Source organism: Leptonotus elevatus, chromosome 1 (genome assembly GCF_054856555.1).
Source record: "Leptonotus elevatus isolate MCC_2025b chromosome 1, RoL_Lele_1.0, whole genome shotgun sequence".
In the NCBI taxonomy this organism is placed as follows: domain Eukaryota; kingdom Metazoa; phylum Chordata; class Actinopteri; order Syngnathiformes; family Syngnathidae; genus Leptonotus; species Leptonotus elevatus.
The window spans coordinates 40,333,229-40,352,006 of NC_141239.1; the positions used below are offsets into that span (position 1 = coordinate 40,333,229).

The 18,778-nt window shown below is 43.1% G+C and overlaps 1 protein-coding gene across 4 annotated transcripts in view; it reads right to left on the minus strand.

Moving 5' to 3' along the window:
• Nucleotides 1-341: 341 nt before the first annotated feature.
• Nucleotides 342-18,778, minus strand: part of bahcc1a (BAH domain and coiled-coil containing 1a) — a 74,073-nt gene continuing 55,636 nt past the window's right edge. For 2 of the 4 annotated variants that reach the window (XM_086057727.1, XM_086057751.1), the window contains 24 exons: nt 18,416-18,530; nt 18,119-18,318; nt 17,877-18,038; nt 17,323-17,588; nt 16,859-17,204; nt 15,370-16,305; nt 12,738-12,907; nt 12,492-12,628; nt 12,300-12,410; nt 9,028-9,142; nt 8,572-8,782; nt 8,304-8,480; nt 7,360-7,533; nt 6,970-7,253; nt 6,190-6,261; nt 5,973-6,099; nt 5,773-5,893; nt 5,362-5,437; nt 4,572-4,680; nt 4,379-4,492; nt 4,147-4,293; nt 2,748-3,988; nt 2,410-2,646; nt 342-2,312 (listed from right to left, as the gene is read on the minus strand). In XM_086057727.1, the coding sequence (XP_085913853.1) occupies nt 2,103-2,312; nt 2,410-2,646; nt 2,748-3,988; nt 4,147-4,293; nt 4,379-4,492; nt 4,572-4,680; nt 5,362-5,437; nt 5,773-5,893; nt 5,973-6,099; nt 6,190-6,261; nt 6,970-7,253; nt 7,360-7,533; nt 8,304-8,480; nt 8,572-8,782; nt 9,028-9,142; nt 12,300-12,410; nt 12,492-12,628; nt 12,738-12,907; nt 15,370-16,305; nt 16,859-17,204; nt 17,323-17,588; nt 17,877-18,038; nt 18,119-18,318; nt 18,416-18,530 (5,858 nt within the window). In that variant the 3' untranslated portion in view covers nt 342-2,102. The remainder of the gene's footprint in view (nt 2,313-2,409; nt 2,647-2,747; nt 3,989-4,146; nt 4,294-4,378; nt 4,493-4,571; nt 4,681-5,361; nt 5,438-5,772; nt 5,894-5,972; nt 6,100-6,189; nt 6,262-6,969; nt 7,254-7,359; nt 7,534-8,303; nt 8,481-8,571; nt 8,783-9,027; nt 9,143-12,299; nt 12,411-12,491; nt 12,629-12,737; nt 12,908-15,369; nt 16,306-16,858; nt 17,205-17,322; nt 17,589-17,876; nt 18,039-18,118; nt 18,319-18,415; nt 18,531-18,778) is intronic. The other 2 variants (XM_086057735.1, XM_086057744.1) reach the window with 2 other exon arrangements.

An 18,778-nucleotide genomic window follows, 5' to 3' on the forward strand; every position in this document is an offset into this window, starting at 1 on the left:
GTGTGCGATCGAGCATGAATCATGAGAATGTGCATCTACTGCATCTCTGAATCAGTCGGCATCATATTTACAGAGCTTGGCAGTTAAAGCCAGAAGGCTTTATCTGATGCCGTGACAGATCTGTCTATTTACCATGGAACTCCATGCTCACATAAACTTAGCTGAGCCCGAGACACTTACACGGAAAGCGCAACAAATACAATTTGGCAGGCGGAGGTCTTTGTCTGATAAGTGTTCTCCAAATGAATCGGAGTAACCTCAAATTGTTAAGTCTACATACAGTACGTGGCGTGATAAGTTGACAAGGGCACAGCCAAAATAATAGACGTTATTCACAGATGTTGGTGGATGAGAACAATCCAGTGTTTTTATTTCATTTCACTGTTTGGCCTCTAGAAGACCACTTTTATTTAAGAAATGCAAAATGCGACATCACACCGATTTTAAAAACAGTGTCACATTCTTATAAAGCGCTCTTTGCTTCCAACAAACAGCAACGACATGAAAATAAATAAAGTATTGGCGAACAAAATAAACCTTTGTCAATACAAGAGTCAGGATTGCATAAAAAAACAAAAAACAAGACTAGAGTAGACAAAAGGTACTTGGCACAAATTAAATAAATTTAAGTAATTTTCAGATTGAATGAACCTAGTCCATTGCTTTGTGAATCTGATTGTCCTTCACAGTTCGTATCGAGTATGTGCATGTACTGTACAAAATAGACATATGATATTCAAACCGAAATAACATTTTTGAAAGCTCAGTCTCATATTTTGTCAGTACCTGGACGTTCATGCTCTCGCTCCCTGCTGCGCTATTGGATATTTTTGTTGTTGTTGTTTTGCACTAGACAAAACTGCAGGTACATGTGCAAGAAGACATTGTCACGATGCAGAACCAATACACACAGGGAGGAGTATTATAGACGTTATCAGTGATTTCTGATTCAAATTCAATACAGGTGCTTTACATAAGATAATTTCAAATAAAGATACTCAAGCCACTTTGGTATGTTTTTTTTAGGATGTAGCACATAAAATTTCATTGTTAGAAGAACCAGTCTTGTTCTAAATTCATTTGTATGGACATGATTAGTGATGACACAAATGTCATTCATATCTTAAATTATTATGTATGTTTGCAGTCCACTGGGATCTGCCATTAAAAAAAAAGAAGCTGTTGAGAAGTACATAAATTAAAAAAAAAAGATAGGGTAAAAAAATACAAAAAAACACACACACAACAGAACATTTACAAAAAAAAGCCACTTGACCTTTTTTTTTAAACAGGATGACTCAAAATCTCTCAGAGAGCGAGCCTTTCCCTGTTATACACCAAATCCTTGTCTCTTTGTGCTCTGTCTGTTTCTGTCTCAGCAGGGCATACACAGTGCAACACTAACATCTTCAATCATGAGTTCCCAAAGCAAAGGAAAGAGAAGAAAAAACAACAACAATCTATACACATATAAAAATAAATCAATTGCAAACATGGAAAGATACATCTCATATATACAATATAATCCTGTATAAAATAGCTTTTATGTACATATAGACAACGGACAACAATACAATATTCCATCTGTACAATATGTACACCTGAAGAGTGAAGACAGGTGAGAGGTACTGAAGTGTATGGCTTGATTTGGATCAATTTCAAAATAATTACAGACATCAACTTTACACGTTTTCAACTTCCCTGGAATGACGAGGCTTTGAGAGAGTCCCAAGTCTCGCTTTCACTTCTTCGTTCAGGCAAGGCTACCTGAATCGAATTGGTCCTTAGAGACCATTACGGCCTTGTGGTATTTGGCCCAGCTCCGTTTTGGTGACATGTGATAGAAGCTGGGCCTATGGAAGCGTTAGACCAATATAACACCAGTTATAGATGGCTGTGATGCACAGAAAGACCCACAGTTCAGCCATTCTACTTAAATGGTCCAAGTTTTCGAAGTCTCCTTCTCTTCCACGAAGGTTCGACGTCAATAGTCTCCAGTGTGTAGTCCCAGACAGCCATAAACCAATCAACATCTTCTATGTAAAGTATTCAACTTTGACATTTCAGGCAGAGGAATTCTTCAGTAGTTTCCTCGTAGAGGTTCAGCACAAGATTGAAACGCCTTCAGCAGTGAGCAGCTGACCAGTGGTGGGGTCGTACGTCCCTGCCAGGTAATACAGGTCTGGAGAGGTACAGTTCGGCTTCTGATTGCGCGTCAGACTCTCATATTCCTCCTGACTCACTACCTGGCACTTATGAGAGATTGTCTGGACATCATTTTCGTCCTCGTGGCATGACTGGTACAGGGCATGCTGGATGGGGAAAGGGTTCCGGTTAGTCGCATCAAAACCAACACATTGAGGGGAATACCTTATTTAAATGTCAAGTATGTTACAAATGTCTGCTTACCTTGCCGTCTCGCTGCCTCTTTCCTTGCTTGGTCTCTTCAGGGTGGTAGAACCACTTGACTTTGACCACCATGCTAGAGGTCCAAGACTCCCAGAAGTTCTCAATTTTACCAATGTATGGTAGGTTAGGGCGTCCTGCTGAGAGGAACACGGCACAGTCTCCCACTTTGACTGCTTCTTTGCCTCTCACGATGGCCTTGTAGAAAAGCTTCTTGGCCTTACCTTTCAGGCCTCGCCTCTGTGGAAATACAGACATCTCAACAATCTTCCTTGACAATGACTATGTACTATTTGACATCCCCCTAAACTGACAAGCACTGGAAATGATCATTCTCACACCTGTGTTGGGCTGCCAGACCACCTCCACAACTGGCGCCCCGCAAGGAATGTAGACATCTTGGGCCTTGGAATACATGAAATGCCATCTGGTAGCATTCTCGGTTTCTTCACAAATTCTCGAGATGGCTTAGAGATGGAACTGTTGCAGTCTTTCCTCTTAAGAGATTTACTGTTGGAGACATGTTCATCAGGCGATCCTTTGATATTGGAAACAGCCAACGCTTTAGCCACAAATGAATGTTGCCGTGAGGAAGTGGAGGGTTCACTGGGTTGTAAGAGTCCCCGGTGAGAAGACAAGCAGTTCTGTAGCATTAGTGTAGAACTTTCCTCATCCTCTGAGCTGTAGGAAGAGTCGTTGTCAGAGGAAAACAGGCTGGAGCTAGATATTGAGCCTGACGAGGAGGAACTGGATGAACCGGAAGAAGAGGATGAAACTGAGAGATGAGAGAGGAAATGTCCAGCTGTCCTTAGCCCCCCTGAAGCTACTGCAAGTGCAGCCCTTTTCCTCTCCTGCTCTTCTTCCTCTTCATCATCCATATCAGAGTAGGAGCTATGACACTCTCGGCGAGAACTGAAGCCCACGTCTCCATATTCTCCGAGATGCAATGAAGGGGAATGCTTTCTTTGGGGTGTGGTTCCTTTTGGGAGAAGTTCGACCCTAGAGTTGCCACCCTTTTTGGTGTCTTTAACGAGAAGGACCGGATGTGAGTAACCCTCTGTCTTAGGCATTCCGCTCACAACAGAAGTGGCACCTCGCAGCAAGAGAGCCTTGCTGTTCTTGGTCTTTGGGGAAGTTACTCCTTCGTGATCTAACTTGACCAAAAACTCATGTCCAGATTTCTTCCCCCTCGGTGTTATCAACTCGTCTGGTCTGCGTTTCTGTCCATAAAGCGCACTTTTCGGACCAACAGATAAATCTGGACGGGATCCTGTGGACTTGGCACAGAAGGAGGAGTAGCCGTTTGCAATGCTACTAAAGGAGTCCACCTCAAAGGAGCTACTGCTGAAAAGTCCTTTAGACTGGGTGGAGACAAGGGGTTGGATCCGAGTTGAGGCAAATGAGTCATCCTCCCTCAATCTTAAGGCCTTTCTCTGTGTCCCATTGAGCTGAAATAGATTGTGGGACGTCCTCTTCCTGGTGCCGGTCAATGAAGGCCATGCCACAAAAAGGGAAGAATTTTTATTGGCATTTTCAGCCAGCTGACGTTGCTTTTGCTTTTTCCCAGATCCCTTTGGTCTCCCTAGAATGAAAAAAAAAGGACATTGAAGCATTATCGTATAATGTGTACAACGACCAGGTTGTAGGTACAGTATCTGCCGCGTAATTTTATTTAGACATTATCTACTAAGTATTCTTGAAGATTAGGACAAATAGGATGAAAAAATGACAAATTCTTACCTGGTCTTCTTTTTTGGAGAGTTAGCGGTTGGTTGTTTTTGACCGTACTGGCAGTGTTGAGTCTGTCTCTGGAGGCATTATTAAAACCGGGGCTTTTCTTGACCTGACTCCCACTCGGTACAAACACAGCAGGAGATGTCTCCTCACCTTAGAAATTATATATTGAATTAAATTATTGTCATTTATTTACAGATAAACATCCTAAAAAGGTGCATGGTAAGGAGACACCCACAATGGATTTGATATCCCGGTGGTAGGAGGCGGATGTTTGGTACCGAAATCTTCCCTCGATCCCCATCATCAAACTCTACCATTACACCTGGCTTCGCCTCATCGCTTGAAATCCCTGCAAGAGACAAACATGAAACTCAGCAGAGAGTGAAGAATTGAGATCCACAGGATATAAATGGGGGTTGATGTCTCACCTCTGCGAACATAGCCTGGGTACAAGCAGCGTGAGCGTTCACTCCAATAAGCACACACCCTGGTTCCATCATTTAGCACAGCCTCTGACTCTGGCCGTACATCGAGGACCTGACATCCAGACCAAAATATCGTTAAGGTTTATGACAAGCTGTGCAAGATATCAAACACACATGTTGAGGCAGTATGAGCGAAGTGCAACTAAGTTCATGGGCACCACTTGTGCTGCAATTCTAAGCAGTGCTTACTGCATGCCATGCCAATGTGCCAGTCAGGGCTGAAAGGAACGGAAGCCTGGATGTAGTAAACCCTGACTTGCTGAGTAATACCAAAGAAGGCCTGAATAGAGAGCTTGTGATTGCTGGTTGCCAGATCTTCCTTCCAACAATGCAGGCAGCCCTAACATCCGCCTCTCACTGGGGGCTCTTTCAGGTTGCTTTCATTTACTGTTGCCATGACGAGAGACCCTTTTGAAAGATGAGGTGTGGATGTGGGTGTGAGTGTGTGAGGCGAAAAGGAGCTTGGTGAAAATTGTGGATGATCTCCCTTGAGATCTAACCAAAGATCTCACAATCTAAGTTATCTTGGCCACTGAGCGAGAAACGGGTCCAGTAACTGGGACTATTGCTCCTAACTTATCTTCATATTCACATTTTCACCTGAGACTTACACCGCTTCAGGTGAAAATGTGAATACCAAGCGGTGTGACAAAGCAAATAAACCAATGAAAGCTTAGGAACAGAAGTATTTACAGGCTCAACGTCAAGCAATGACCGTTTTAGATGAACTTACAACTTCCCGAAGCAGTTGCTCCAATGAATAGATCTTGGCGCGGTTTCCCCTTTCCCCATCAATCGTAACACTAAATCTGGAAAAGAGACAACAAAAATAGGGTATTTTTAACCTGTTGACTTGCCATTGCCAAGTTGTTGTTGCAGCTGTCTAATCTGCTGCTTGATAGCTGTGTATATTAGTCTTGCTATCCTTAGTTAAGAAACAAACGTGCAAAATGGAGGAAAAGCCTCTATACTTCAAATATAGTCATCAACAAATGCCTGTTTTAATAAAATGTAATTTTATATATATATATATATATATATATATATATATATATATATATATATATATATATATATATATATATATATATATATAAAATTCACAAGGAGAGTTTAAAAACTTGCTGCTTGTGTAATGGCTTACATATCTGGGAAATCCATGGTGTGGATCCTGGCAGCGTACAGAAGCTCATCTTCCTTTGAGACCAGTATCTTCAGTCCGTCCGTTAAGAGTTCTTTGGTCAAGATGCAGCTGGGAACTGCAACTGAAAATGCAAACATCCCCAAAGATATTTTAGCATCCCTGCACAACTGTCATGAGAAATGGTATGTAATTTAGTTTACCTTCAGGGTTTTTGTTGCATGAATCACTGTTGTCCTCCTCCTCTTCCGAGAAGCTGCTGCCATCCATCTGAAAGCCCTCATCAGCCGCAAAGCTTTCTAGGAGCCGACTAACTGCTCGACCCGTTGTCTGTGGATCATTGAGAGAAAAATAGAAACATGTCGGAACTCATTTAACATTTAAAAAATGTGACTGTTTCAGTTATTTTGTCTCTGGTACCTGTTGCACCTTAGCTCTTCTGCTTCTGCTGCCGTCTTCACTCTTTGACACCGGGTCCCAGTTATTTCTCCGCTAAGGAACAAGATGAGGGTAAAAAATTTAGACTATGGTGCAAATTATAAACACATTTCTTTGTACTGATGTAATTATCTCAAATGGAAGCAGTTTTTGTCCATTTCAAGATGTCCTGCTAAACTCTAAATTTCAATGACAATTTTACCCTTGCAAGACGATTTTTCAAAAACAAGTTCTCACAGACCTGGTAACATCAAATCTAACTTTCACCAAATATCTGACAAAACAAATCTATGGAATCTTTTTAGTACCATCACTTAGCAAAAGACTTAAAATCTTACCCATAATTTAGCGTGCATCGCTGTCGAGGCAATGAGACAATGATTCTGAATGTAAGTAACCCTCTGTTAAATACTAATACTAATACTAATAATTAAATTACTGCCTAAAATGTTGACCTATTCCTCAAACATGCCCTAGGTTACCCCTCCCCCCAAAAAATCCTGATTTAAGAATGAAAACCTAACATGACAAAAACTATTTGTGACGCCATTACTAAATCCTCATTGGCGAATGTCACTAGATTAAGATTAGTTCTAGACACCACAAGCCTGCAATCAAATGGCCATCATAAACATTTTGCTTTTATGTAGTCTTTCAATATATTTGCTAAACAAACATGGTATATCACTCTTCATGATTATATTCCTTATGCACAGAAATCTAATTAATGAATTAATTTATGAAAAATGACTTCCTGCTAACCTTGTTAATCGTTCCTCTCAACATGGTACTTTTGCGTGTGGCCCTCTTCAACCTCTCGCTCGTTGTTGGAAAGGTAGGCAGCCCCATGCTACGTCGGAAACGGTTGCCCCTGTTGTTATGGCTTCCCCACCGAGGCTCCTTGGACCTTGGTATGGATGGTCTGCCAACTCCCTCTATGTTGTGGTCCTCATGGCGGTTTTTGACAGCACTGGCCGGGCTCAGCCCACAGGGGTTCTTCTTTCGTACTTTGACCTCTCCTTCTGCGCCAGAGAGACTATGGAAGCCTGTGCCGTTCAATTACAGAAACAGACATAGTTAACAAGCCATGAGGAGAAACACAAAACAGATGCTTCTCGTCAAGATTTCTTATAAGTCAGCTGTCAACCTTACCATAAAGCTCCTGTCTCTGTTTTTTGTTCCTGGCTTTCTGATTGGCCTCTAGTTTTACAATGGATGAAGGACTCGGACCGGTCAAAGTGGAGCTAGAAGTCACATCTCTTGGCGCTTGGCTTCTTAGGTCTTGACCTTCATCGCTATCATTACTGCCTTCCTCCTCTTCCTCTTCTGATGGAAGATGAGAATATAGAGCACGCATACTTGGGTTAGAAACTTACCAGTCTTATCAAATGCATTGCTAAACTGTGATTATCATGGAACGTCCCTCCATTATTTCACAAACACTTCATTAGCATTCAAGTAAATGTTGAACTGGTCATTGAAATGATGTATTAAGTGCTTTGCCTTGATGGTATTTCCTGGTGTGAACCCACATGCAACAGAGCCAGAATAAGACGGTGAGTGGGAGTGACTTTGTGTGTGTGTGGGGGGGGGGGGGGGCGTGTGTGTGTGTGGGGGGGGGGGGGGGGGGGTGCGTGCGTGGGGGTGTGTTTGTCACATTGCTCCCCTCAAGCCAGCCAGTCTCTCGGTCTCCTGGCCTGTCAAAGCCTCTCACAGGCAAATGTCCACAGCTGCACGTGTAGCACAGATCAGCCAACAAGCCTGATCACTCAGGTGTCAAAACGTCCATGCACACCTTGTCTTCAACACAAGGTGTTCCTCACCTTTTTACCCACATCTGGTTGCCTTCAGAGTGAATTACAGATTTTAAGGTTTACCCGTGTGTGGCACTGCATGTCTCGCAAGAGTATACAATGCATTAGCATTCCTCTGATCGAGGTCTTTAGGTTTACAGTGGTGCCTTTGAGTTCAAATGCTCCTAAACCAGAATTGATGACTGCCATATCCTTGTCACTTCTGATCAAGCAGTAGATGTTAGTGTGTGGATGTGAGAGTTAATGTTAGTTTTCACTGGTGGCCAAATCTTCTCATCTTACCTTGTTCTGATGAGTCGCTCTCAGGATTAGAACTTTCTCCAAATGACTCCAGTCTCTGTCCACGGTGGACCCTCACTCCAGTCTTGCTGTGATGAGTGGAATCATGTGTCCCTTTTTTAGATCCACGGTATAGCTCCCCAGCCCAACTCTCCTGGGGACCACTGTCCACACTTGCTGCTGAGAAAGTTGGACAACCCTTCTGAGATCTCGGCTTCCTTGGCCTGAGAATCAGACTGCATAATGGATGAAATAATGGCAAACCATGTACCTGTGTCGCTGTGTGCCCCAGACTCCCGCCTGTTGCCCTGGTTTCTGTGTCCATGCTTTGAGTTGCATGGTGAAACCTCCTTGTCCCTGTAACGCATCCCTGAAAGTGTCTTTTTGCCCTGGCTCTTCTGTTTGAGCTGTGTCACATCGGCGGCCAGCTTAGAGCACAGGACACTTTGAGGACCACCTTTTTTGCAACCTGGGACTTTTATCTGCCAGAGCAGAAAGGGACAGTGAAACAAAAAAACATCAGAGACTATAAAAGGGAAAATGATTATTAAGTGCCCAGGTGTAAAATACATGAACATGAACTGCTCAGAATTTGACTCATGTGGGTTGTATTTAATTAGAAACACTGCTCAACAAAGTATTATTTCTCATGCAAAAGAGCAAGTGCGGCCTCTTTAATTTCTAGTTGCGCGGAGGATGAAAGGATGGTGGACAATGGGTTCCTGACCTGTGCACTGCCAAGTTGTTCAAAGGCTCGGCTGGACGGCCTCTTCTTCCTTCTCAGGCTGTCTCCTCCCCCTCCTTGCTCCTCAGGCGTCAGGGAATGCCCCGCCACCATCAGCCTGTCAGTCAAAACATGGGGGATGAATTCATTAGAGAAGAATGGCAGTGGTTTGAACGAATAAAGGGGAGTGAGGACATAACAAAGAAAAACAGTTCTCTGTCTGAAGCATAGAGTGATGTAAAAGTAGAAGGACAGACCGGCATCTGTACAGTACTTTTGGAAAACTGGGCATCTAACAAGAAAGCTGAGGTTGTCTGAAGGGAGATCGGCACAAAGGATTGTGCGCTAGCATTCGAACTAGCATTGAAAGTTTTGGCAAGTGGTTGGAGGGCATCACATAGTGCTATTGTTTTCAGTGGGGAAAAAAAGTATACATCTCCAGTTGCATTTTCACATTATCTTGGATACCTTTGCCAGCACTAAGCAGCATCACAAGTCAACCACTTCAAATGCCCTTGAGTAACCCTCCTGGAAGCCCGTCCACAGACCACACTGACAAGTGCCAGGCCATGCTCAAACAAAAGATTAACCTCCCCTCTCCTGTTGTGTGCACAGCCCGTGAAATCTGTAACATTTACACAGCAGACAAAGTTTGAATGCCAAAATTTTTTTTTTTTTTTAAGAAAAGAAAACTATAGTGTATGTGCACTATACAATTCGGTAAGCAATAAAATCTTTGGTGAAATCCATCCATCTAAATTCTGTACTGCTTATGCTGTGGGTTGGAGGCTAAAGAAAGACTACACTTTGGACCAGTCAATCATAGGGCGGCTGCGAAATGTGCTTTGAGTGAGACTCAATCCTAAATTGGCTGTGTGAACCACTATACTACTACTACCTATGATAAAAGATAATTTGTATATGTAATGAATGATACACAAGAATAATCTATTGTCTCTTCGTCTTTTAGCGGTTATTTGAGCCTGAGTATTGCTCACATCCTCCATATTGGAGAAGCTACGTTATCAGTGACGCAATAATGGGAAATACTTCTAAAACAGAGGTGGGCAATCTCGGCCCTCGATGCCCACCTTTGTTCTAAAACCATTCACTTTGAGACACGTTTCAATAATCCATCTCCACAAGCGGTCAGAATGATGTTTTGTTTAATATGTTTTTTGTTTTTTAATACTAAAAAGATGGTAAGCAGTCCCTATATCTCATAATCGGAATGTGGCCTCAACAATCCATAAGAGAATACAATGAATGTGGTTGTTGTGTAGTGGGGTCTGCCAACAGACTGACAATAAAGAGTGACTTGTCCACAAGAATGATCCCACTGCAGGCTGTCGTTTGCCACTGAACATGGCAAGATATACGACTTATACGTACTTTCATAGTGTGACTAATTGATCAGCTGACTAAACTGATCACCTGATATTGTTACTACAATACTCACAAAGGACACCAGTAATCCATCTTAGAACCCAATTAGCTATGACTCATAACACACAGGTGAGCAGCTAGTAGCTAGCTACCCTGTGCTACTGTTTGCAAAAGACCTAACAACCCCATGGCATGTTCGATGGCAGCCACCCTGCCTCCTAAACACACTGCTGCCGGGCCTTGGCCCTGTGATCCTTTCACTTGGGCGTCACTGTCACCCAGCATCAGCGTTCCCCTCCCCTTGCGTCAGCACTGGCCTTGTGAGGGGGCAGGGGGCACGGTTGAAGCAAGAGTGGAGGTGACATTGCAGAAGGGCAGCTCCGGGCATTGCCGTTGCCCGAAAAGCACAGGAAGAACCGTGAAACAAATAGCTGAAACATGACTGCATTCTGTTTCCCTATTATTATTTTTTTGCTTAAATGGAACTACACTACTTAGAATTACTTGCATTTTCCAAAATGTAATGATTATATTTTCTAATATGGAATGATTATGTTTAAAGCTACACTGTGTAAAAAGTGACCACTAGATGTCGCCATAGGCTAGAATGCAGTCTGGACTACGGTGGCTCAGAGAGACCATACTTCGCAAGCCTACCACCAAACTTATTTTGCGTGAGCAAACAAGCATCTCGGTGAGTGACGGTGACTTGGCAAGCGACGCCGAGACCGAACAAGCCGGATTGAGCCGGAGCAGCGAACAAGATAGGGTCACGTTAGTTAGTCGGAGGCTGGAGTGGTTAACAAGAGCGGCTAGCTGGAGAAGCTGGTAAAAAAATGTATTAAAAAAAACTAGTAAAAGCTTGCGAGAGCAAAGTAGAAGGTGACAAGTGACGGGAACCCGAATTGGTGAGACTACTGCCATGTAATATAATTAGTCATTACTAGACCTACAATTATATATATATATTTTTTTTAATGTACGTTGATGTCATGGAACATATTTTTGGCATATTTTTTTTAAAATCAATAGTGGGTTTTTAAATTCAATGAATTATTAGTTCAAAACTAGATGGCACTAAGAAGTACACACTGGGGTTGTAAAGTCAAAGTAAAGATCTTCTCCTCTTATTGAATACCATAGAGAGGTTTTGAAATGGTTATTTAGAGGATTTTTTTTGTCCACATAATAGCACTTTCTCTTTAAACTCTTGCCTCAAACTTCAGCTTTACAGAAGTTAAGGTAATTCAAGTTGTTTTTTTCTTCATGTTTATTCTCTCAATTTTCACAGCAGCCCATTAATTGGGGCACTGTTTATTTGAGTAGGGGCCACTATTTGAAGAAATGCAGACCTATGTTTAACAGTAGACTTCCTTTTCTACTGTCACCATAAAAAAAAAAGAATTCATATTGCCTTACCTCTTAATCATTTGCATACATGGTATTATAACTATAGAGTTGAGCACCAACACGCCGTGACCATCATGTTATCTTTTGGGACCCTTTGGGCCTAAATAACAGTGGGGTGTCACATTCTTTGTGTGGGGTAAGATTACCAGGGAATTCACAGTAGTCTAATTACATTGTCTGACTACCAGCCCCCTTCACACCACGTGGATCCAACCAAGCATTACAAACACTCCAATAATGCCGTTGAAGTTGAAACCTAATGAGTAGAATTTGCAGGTATGTACTAACATAAATATTCTGCAAATAGCCATAAGCACAGTTGACACAGTTATGTTGTTAAAGAATTAACACCAACGTTGAGGATTACATAGACTTTCTTAAATGGTTCATTTGACTCCTCCCTTTTTCAGTTTAATGCCAGTGAAAAGCAGGCCCGTATGCAGTAACTGTGAGAGAGATGGACTCAAAATTATACGTACTTGACTTTTCTTTGGCCCTCAGACAACACTGAGCTTGTTGTGAGGATGGGCTTCTTCTTCCTGGGTCGTCCCGGTCCTCTTCGTGCTGGGCTACGTGGCGTTTCCTCTTTTCTGTTTGAACAGACGTCAAAAGGATGATGTTGTCTGTACTCGAAATGTGTATAAATGGTCAGAAAGACGGATCACACTCACTGATGATCGTGTTTCCTCTGGAGTTTAGCCAGCTCCCTCTGCTTCTCTTTGTAGTGACGCTGAAGCTCGGCCAGCTTGACGCGCATCTCAAGCTCAGGACGGTCCATCGTTTCCATACTGCCTTTAGCTTGGCACACCTGGTAAGTGTTCATTATCTTTTTAACATTCATTTCTATTTTTGTGAATAAACCCCCAAATAAGAGCATTTGCGTGTTAACTTAACACCAATTAAAAATGCATTCTTACTGGTTCATTGCGTGGTGTCCAGCTGCATTTTCTACGCAAGTTGAAGGTCTTGCGGGCTGGGAACTGTCGATCTGAACACGTAGTGTTGCCTGCCTGTGAGCTCGTCTCCAATGATCGGGCTGTCGCCAAAGTTGCAAGGCTGTGGAGGTCAAACATCAGCAACTCCTCCTCTGTTATGGAAGAAAAATATATTGTTGATGCTCCATATTGAGAGAGAAAACTCTTTCATAAAGAGACCCTGCAAAATTGCTACATCAGAAGAACCAGCATTTATCTGCTTTTTAGACAGACTCCAGCGAAGTGGGATATTGCTGCAACTATTCAAAACGGCAGACCACAATCAGACAGATGTGTGACCACATAGCGAGAGTTGATGCCAGGGACGTATTTTCATATCTGATAGGTATCCAGCCATTCACTCCCAAATACGTATTTATATTTCTTCACGTGGTAGGGTAAAGGAGGGTCTGAAAATGGCTGGAACAGAATGAGTTCAAGGCTGTAACATTACACTACATCAGAATGTCAGAACAATTATTTTTGTATTATTACAATTATTTTTGTATTATTATTTATTATTATTATTTTTAATTTACTTTTTATTTGTTACTACACAATCAAAAAAAAACATGAACCCAAGAAGAACAAAAGGGGGGGGGGGGCACTATAAAATAAGCAAACAAGGCAAACCAACAAACAAACAAAAATTCAGCTGGGGAGAACTCAATGAGTCTAAGTTAAATTCCTGTCTATATAACCATACATAAGTACACAATCATTCTCTTAAAATTAAATATATTAATAACTTATAAAAACATGCAATTCAAAACTAAGTCAGCTCTTACATTAGAAACATAAATAGTCAATTTAAACCAAATTTCATTAAAGATATCAATTTTACATCTTAAAGTAGCTGAAACTCCATGACAGCTATATTGTATACAAGATTAATCCATTCATTTATAGTTGGTATATCTAAGACGATGACCCTCCAAATTCTGCATCGGTGCCTTTCACAGATAACAGCTACATGGGAAAGATCAGTAAAACTACGATAGAGGTATCTCACTAAATTATTGCGTTACAGTCGTAACAGAAGCCTTTCCATTTTTGCCTTTTACATCACACCCAGCAAAGGCAGGCTATTGCTGCTACTGTGAGCTTTGACACAGCAATAAAACACCCCAAAGTGAAACTATAGATGCCGGACGACGTGGTTTGACACATAAAATACTTGTCACAATAGTGACAAACAGCAGAAGTTAGTGAAGTTAAAACTTAACACTCGAGTCCAGGCAGGGATAGCGGAATTACCTTATACACAGGAGATATGTTGCCTCTAACCCCCTTCGAAAGTGAAAGATTTCCACTAGAGGCAAAGTGAAAACTGTTAAGTTATTTTTTTGTTTTGTTTCTTTATGTCAGTGAATTTGAAGGCCACCCTTGAATATTAGTGAAGGCAAAAACTGGCCAAACATCGTGTACTGAGATTCTGATGTGTGTCTGGCCATCTGGACCGAGCTTTAAGCAAGGAGAGAAGATAGAAAAACATGAGATGATTGCATTACGGCTTGCATGAAATTTGAAAGACTAATGAATAGTCTTGTTGTCGCTTGTTTTGGGCACACGTTTTGATGGACTATTGCTGTGACTTTGAAACAATGTGCCACTTCCCTAAGCTGTCAACAGCGCTCGCATCACAAGCGCATCACTGACTCCGGAATCAGTGGATATGAAACCTTTTCTTTTTCTTTTTCTTTTTTATAGAATCCCCTTTTGGGAGCTGTTAAATGCATTAGGCTGCTGTGGTAAACGCTAAACATGGTTTGCTTGAATGATATTCAAAAAACACATGGCACTTTGGAAAACAAGGAAGCTTTTAAAGGCACTTTCAAACAATGGGTTCTAATTAGCAAGGCAATGCTCCAGGGTGCTGAAAACATTGACTGCTTTTGTATTTCCACACTGGGTAGTGCTGTGTATGGGGACGTGGTGGAACAATCATTAAGTTTATTTTACTGTAAAATTGTGTGTATCTGTGTGGATACCTTTTACAATAGCAATCTGTTCAGTGTTGATATATTTACCTAGATACCTTGTGGGGACAAACAAGCAAATTTATGTGATGCAACCCATTTTGTGTGAGGATGAGGCAATTTAAGGTGTTCTGGTCAGGAACAGAGATAATGGTTGTACATAAGGAGATCATTGGAAATGAAAGTAATCATCTGAAGTGATGGGAAACAATTTCCTTGTGAATGAAACCTACGCAAGTGCACGACTGCACGACTCTCTCTCTCTCTCTCTCTCTCTCTCTCTCTCTCTCTCTCTCTCTCTCTCTCTCTCTCTCTCTCTCTCTCTCTCCAGAGGCCTTTGCATCGTGAGAGCAGCCTTTTAGGAAATAAAACTGCCTTTAGTGCACCAATGAAAGAAACCGCAAGCAGGCATGCAGAGGACTTCCCTAGAGAAATTTCACCAGAGGCTCTAGAGATAGAGAAGAAGAAAAAAGAATCTAGGAGGGAGCACGGAGCAACAGAGACTAGCCCTGAGGGGGAAGTGGGAGGTGGTCTCAGTGGGAGAAGAGTAGTCAACTGATTGGTGTTAATGGTTACAAGAAAAACGGCGTCCTTACCTTGGCTTTCCCCACTGCTATGCCTTTTCTGTTGTAGCTCCAGGTCAGCCACCTCACTGAGAAGCTCCATTCCCTGGCAGGGGTTGACCTGCGATGGGACGACTGATGGAGCGCTAAAAGGAAGCAAGGGAAACGGGGGTACGTCCGTGCAGAAAGCTGCAGCAATGAGCAGCTCAAGGCTCCAGTAGCAGGGCACAAGAGCTTTGTGGGATTCCGCAGCAGTTGCCTGGCTTGGGCTGGGGACGGGTGCCGCTGCAGGGGAAAGACACGCCAGATCTAACGAGGCGTTGTCAGCGGCCATCTTGTTCCCCAGCTGCTGCTGCTTGTTGTCGTTTACTTCTTCTTTGGATGCACACTGCTCCTCCAGGATTGGCGGGGTTGTAGGGTTAAGCTCCGCGATGGTGCCCAGTACTGTTTTCTGCTCTTCCGACACAACATGCTCCACCTGGCTCTCCTCGCCCATCGGCTCATCATTATCCTCCAAGGTGATGACAGTCTCTGACCTTTCAGGTTCATCCGTGCACAGGGGCATAGGACAGGCAGCAGCCTCGCACACCGGGCTGTCAGCAGGGGGGCAGACAAGCACCTCTTCCTCAGCAGCTCCCTGCGTGTCCACCTCATTCTCCCTTGATACATAGTTAGCTATTGTAACCACTCCTGCCTCCACCTCCTCTCTTTGGTCCAGGACTCCCTCAATGATGCTCCCCTCATCTCCCTGCTCCACTTCCTTAGGTGCAAGTGGCTCCGGAAGAGGCCTGACCAGCGCTTGGCAGTCCAGCCCCTCCCCGAGGCGAGAAAGAGGCTGGGGGGCATGCTCAGAGGGCTCAGATTGGATGGCTTCCAGGTCGGCTGGCTCTGCAAGCTGAATATCCTGGGGAGAAGGCCCGTTCCTGTAGCCTATCATGACAGCAGAGTATGTGTATCCAGGTGGCAAGTCTTAGGGGAGAAAGAGATTTCAATTACTTCAGTAACTCCTCCAAGAAGGTTATGATTTCATCAAATTGTTAGAGGAACAAGGTTGTGCAAAAACTCCAAATTCCACAAAACCTTTAGAGGCAGTGATGCATGAACCAAGCAAACACCATTTACATTTTGGACTGGATCTGGATACATCCAGGAAATCTTACCACTTTTGTTAAGATTGTGAATGAGGATGAATGAGGACTTCTACATCTCTGAAGGTGGACAATATAGTTTGTATCCAATTAGGATTGGTTGGCCTTGATGGTTTGCACTCTAATGAATCACATGCAACTGATAAATTAAAAATAATATAAAGCATTTATCTAAATATGAAATTTACCACAGCTGTAATGCGATGAAAAAAAGCCTCACAGCTATTTTTTAAGTGCTTAAAAAGTGCTTGAGTTCAACCTTGTAAAAGATGATGTTAGTCTCACTTCAAACACTGCATGCACTAAAGACTTTAGTTGTAAATCTTTTTGACACTTCATACTTTTTTCATTGAAATGATTCTGCTTATTCTTACCAGGCTCCAAAGATTCTGGGTAATCTTGCGGGGGCTGGCCCTCCCCTCTCTTATCCTGTGGGTCGGCTCCCTTTGGCATCTGGGACGGGGCTGAACTAATGGTAGGAGAGTGGGGGGCTGTAACAGCAGGGCTGGGAGCGGGGCATGGTGTTGAAGGAGTGCTTTTGGGATGCGGGCGCATTGAAGGGGACTGGCAACAAGGGGACAAGTGAGAAGTGCAGGCTCCAGGGGGCGAGGTGTTCTTTTGAGGGGGGTTGTAAGAGTAGGGCTTGGATGGTTTTGATGTCCTTGATTTTGGGATAAGTTCTTCCAGGTCAACAGAGGGTTCATCTGCCCTCTTCTGCATCTATTGGGGTTAAGACGAGACATTAGAAAAGGCTTAAATTAATTATACGCTGTCAGTCGAGCGTTCAGTGTGTAAAACAAATTCCTAACAAATCAACAAATTTGTTATTTCCTGTCACCTGTGCATTGTGTGGGGCTTGGTGTTGCATATCCATGCCATGCACAGCTTTGTGCTGTTGCTGCTGCAGTTGATGATGCTGTGCATGCGTTTGCTGCGACTGGGGGATTTGGTGCTGATGCTGGAGCTGTTGATGCTGTTGGAGAGCATACAGCTCCTGTTGCCGTAGAAACTGGGATCGAGAGTACACGGTGGGATGCTGCATGTGGGAGGCTGGGCCCCGGGCGCCGTACACTGGGGGCCAAAGCCCTGGCTGTTCCATCACATCTAATGAGAGCAGAAGAATGAGACAAATCGGGATTCTTAAACTAAAAAGACAATCGTAACCATCACATTCAATATCTGCTTTCCATACATACTGTATTTACTCTACCAGTGTTAACCAGTAAATTACACTTGGTATGATTTGTGTTAAGTACAACTGGACTTTAAGCAGATTCTGTTTCAAGACGGACTGAAGGTCAAAATGCAAATGTGTGTGTTACATCTTGCTGATTAAAACAGAGATGAAAAGGGCTGTTTTCTATGAGATTGGTGGGCATCATTAGGACATACCGAGGTGGTGGGGTGCAGGATGGGTAGGGGCATCTGTGGGCAGGACCACCAACTGGGCAGACGGATCCTGAGGCAGAGGCAGGACGGGTTGGAGAGGTCCTGGCATGGCTGCGGAGAAACCATGGGGAAGATTCTGGTGCAGGGCTGTATGACCTATACCTGCTTTAAATAGAGGATGGTGACTCTGTATCAAATCAATTCCCAATTCCTAGAATGAACTTTACAACAGGTTAGGATTTTACCGTAGGAGTGTCCTGTCATCCAAAGGGATGGGCTTCCAGTTCTTTGCATCCAATGGTGGTGAGCAGAATGTGCAGCAGGATCTGCTAATTGGCCAGATTGGAGGGAAGTCCCGCCTGGGACCATGAGATGAGAAGTGAGGTCCCCGTGACAGCTGTTGGAGGGATGAATCCTTGAAAATTCCACCCTTTCCTTATTATCCCTGCATCAGAATATTCAGAAAAGGCAAACATAGGGGATCGTAAATCATAGAACAATACAAACCTAATCTGTAAAATAAATAACTTGAAGTGGTTTACCTGATATACGCGTCTCGATCCCTGTCCAAACACGTCAGACCTATCTGTTCCCCACTCATCATTTTCCTCTCCTGCTCAGTAGTTGGATCAGAGGGATACATGGTGTGGGTTTGTCCTGTGAGACAAACATTAGCTTACAATTAACTAGCTCTGTTCAGCCTTGTGTGTCAAGGTGAGGACACATTCCCAAGTGGCTCACTTTTTCTCAAACAGTCACTTAACCCACGAGAGACTTGGCACACTAATACTTCCACCCAAGACAGTTCCAGCCAATCAGCAGCAGGGGGAGTTGTGCACAGCGTCTGTGGCTTTTTTAAAGACTGATGCTATACGTTTTGACTGTAATTTAGATGTAAAATAGAT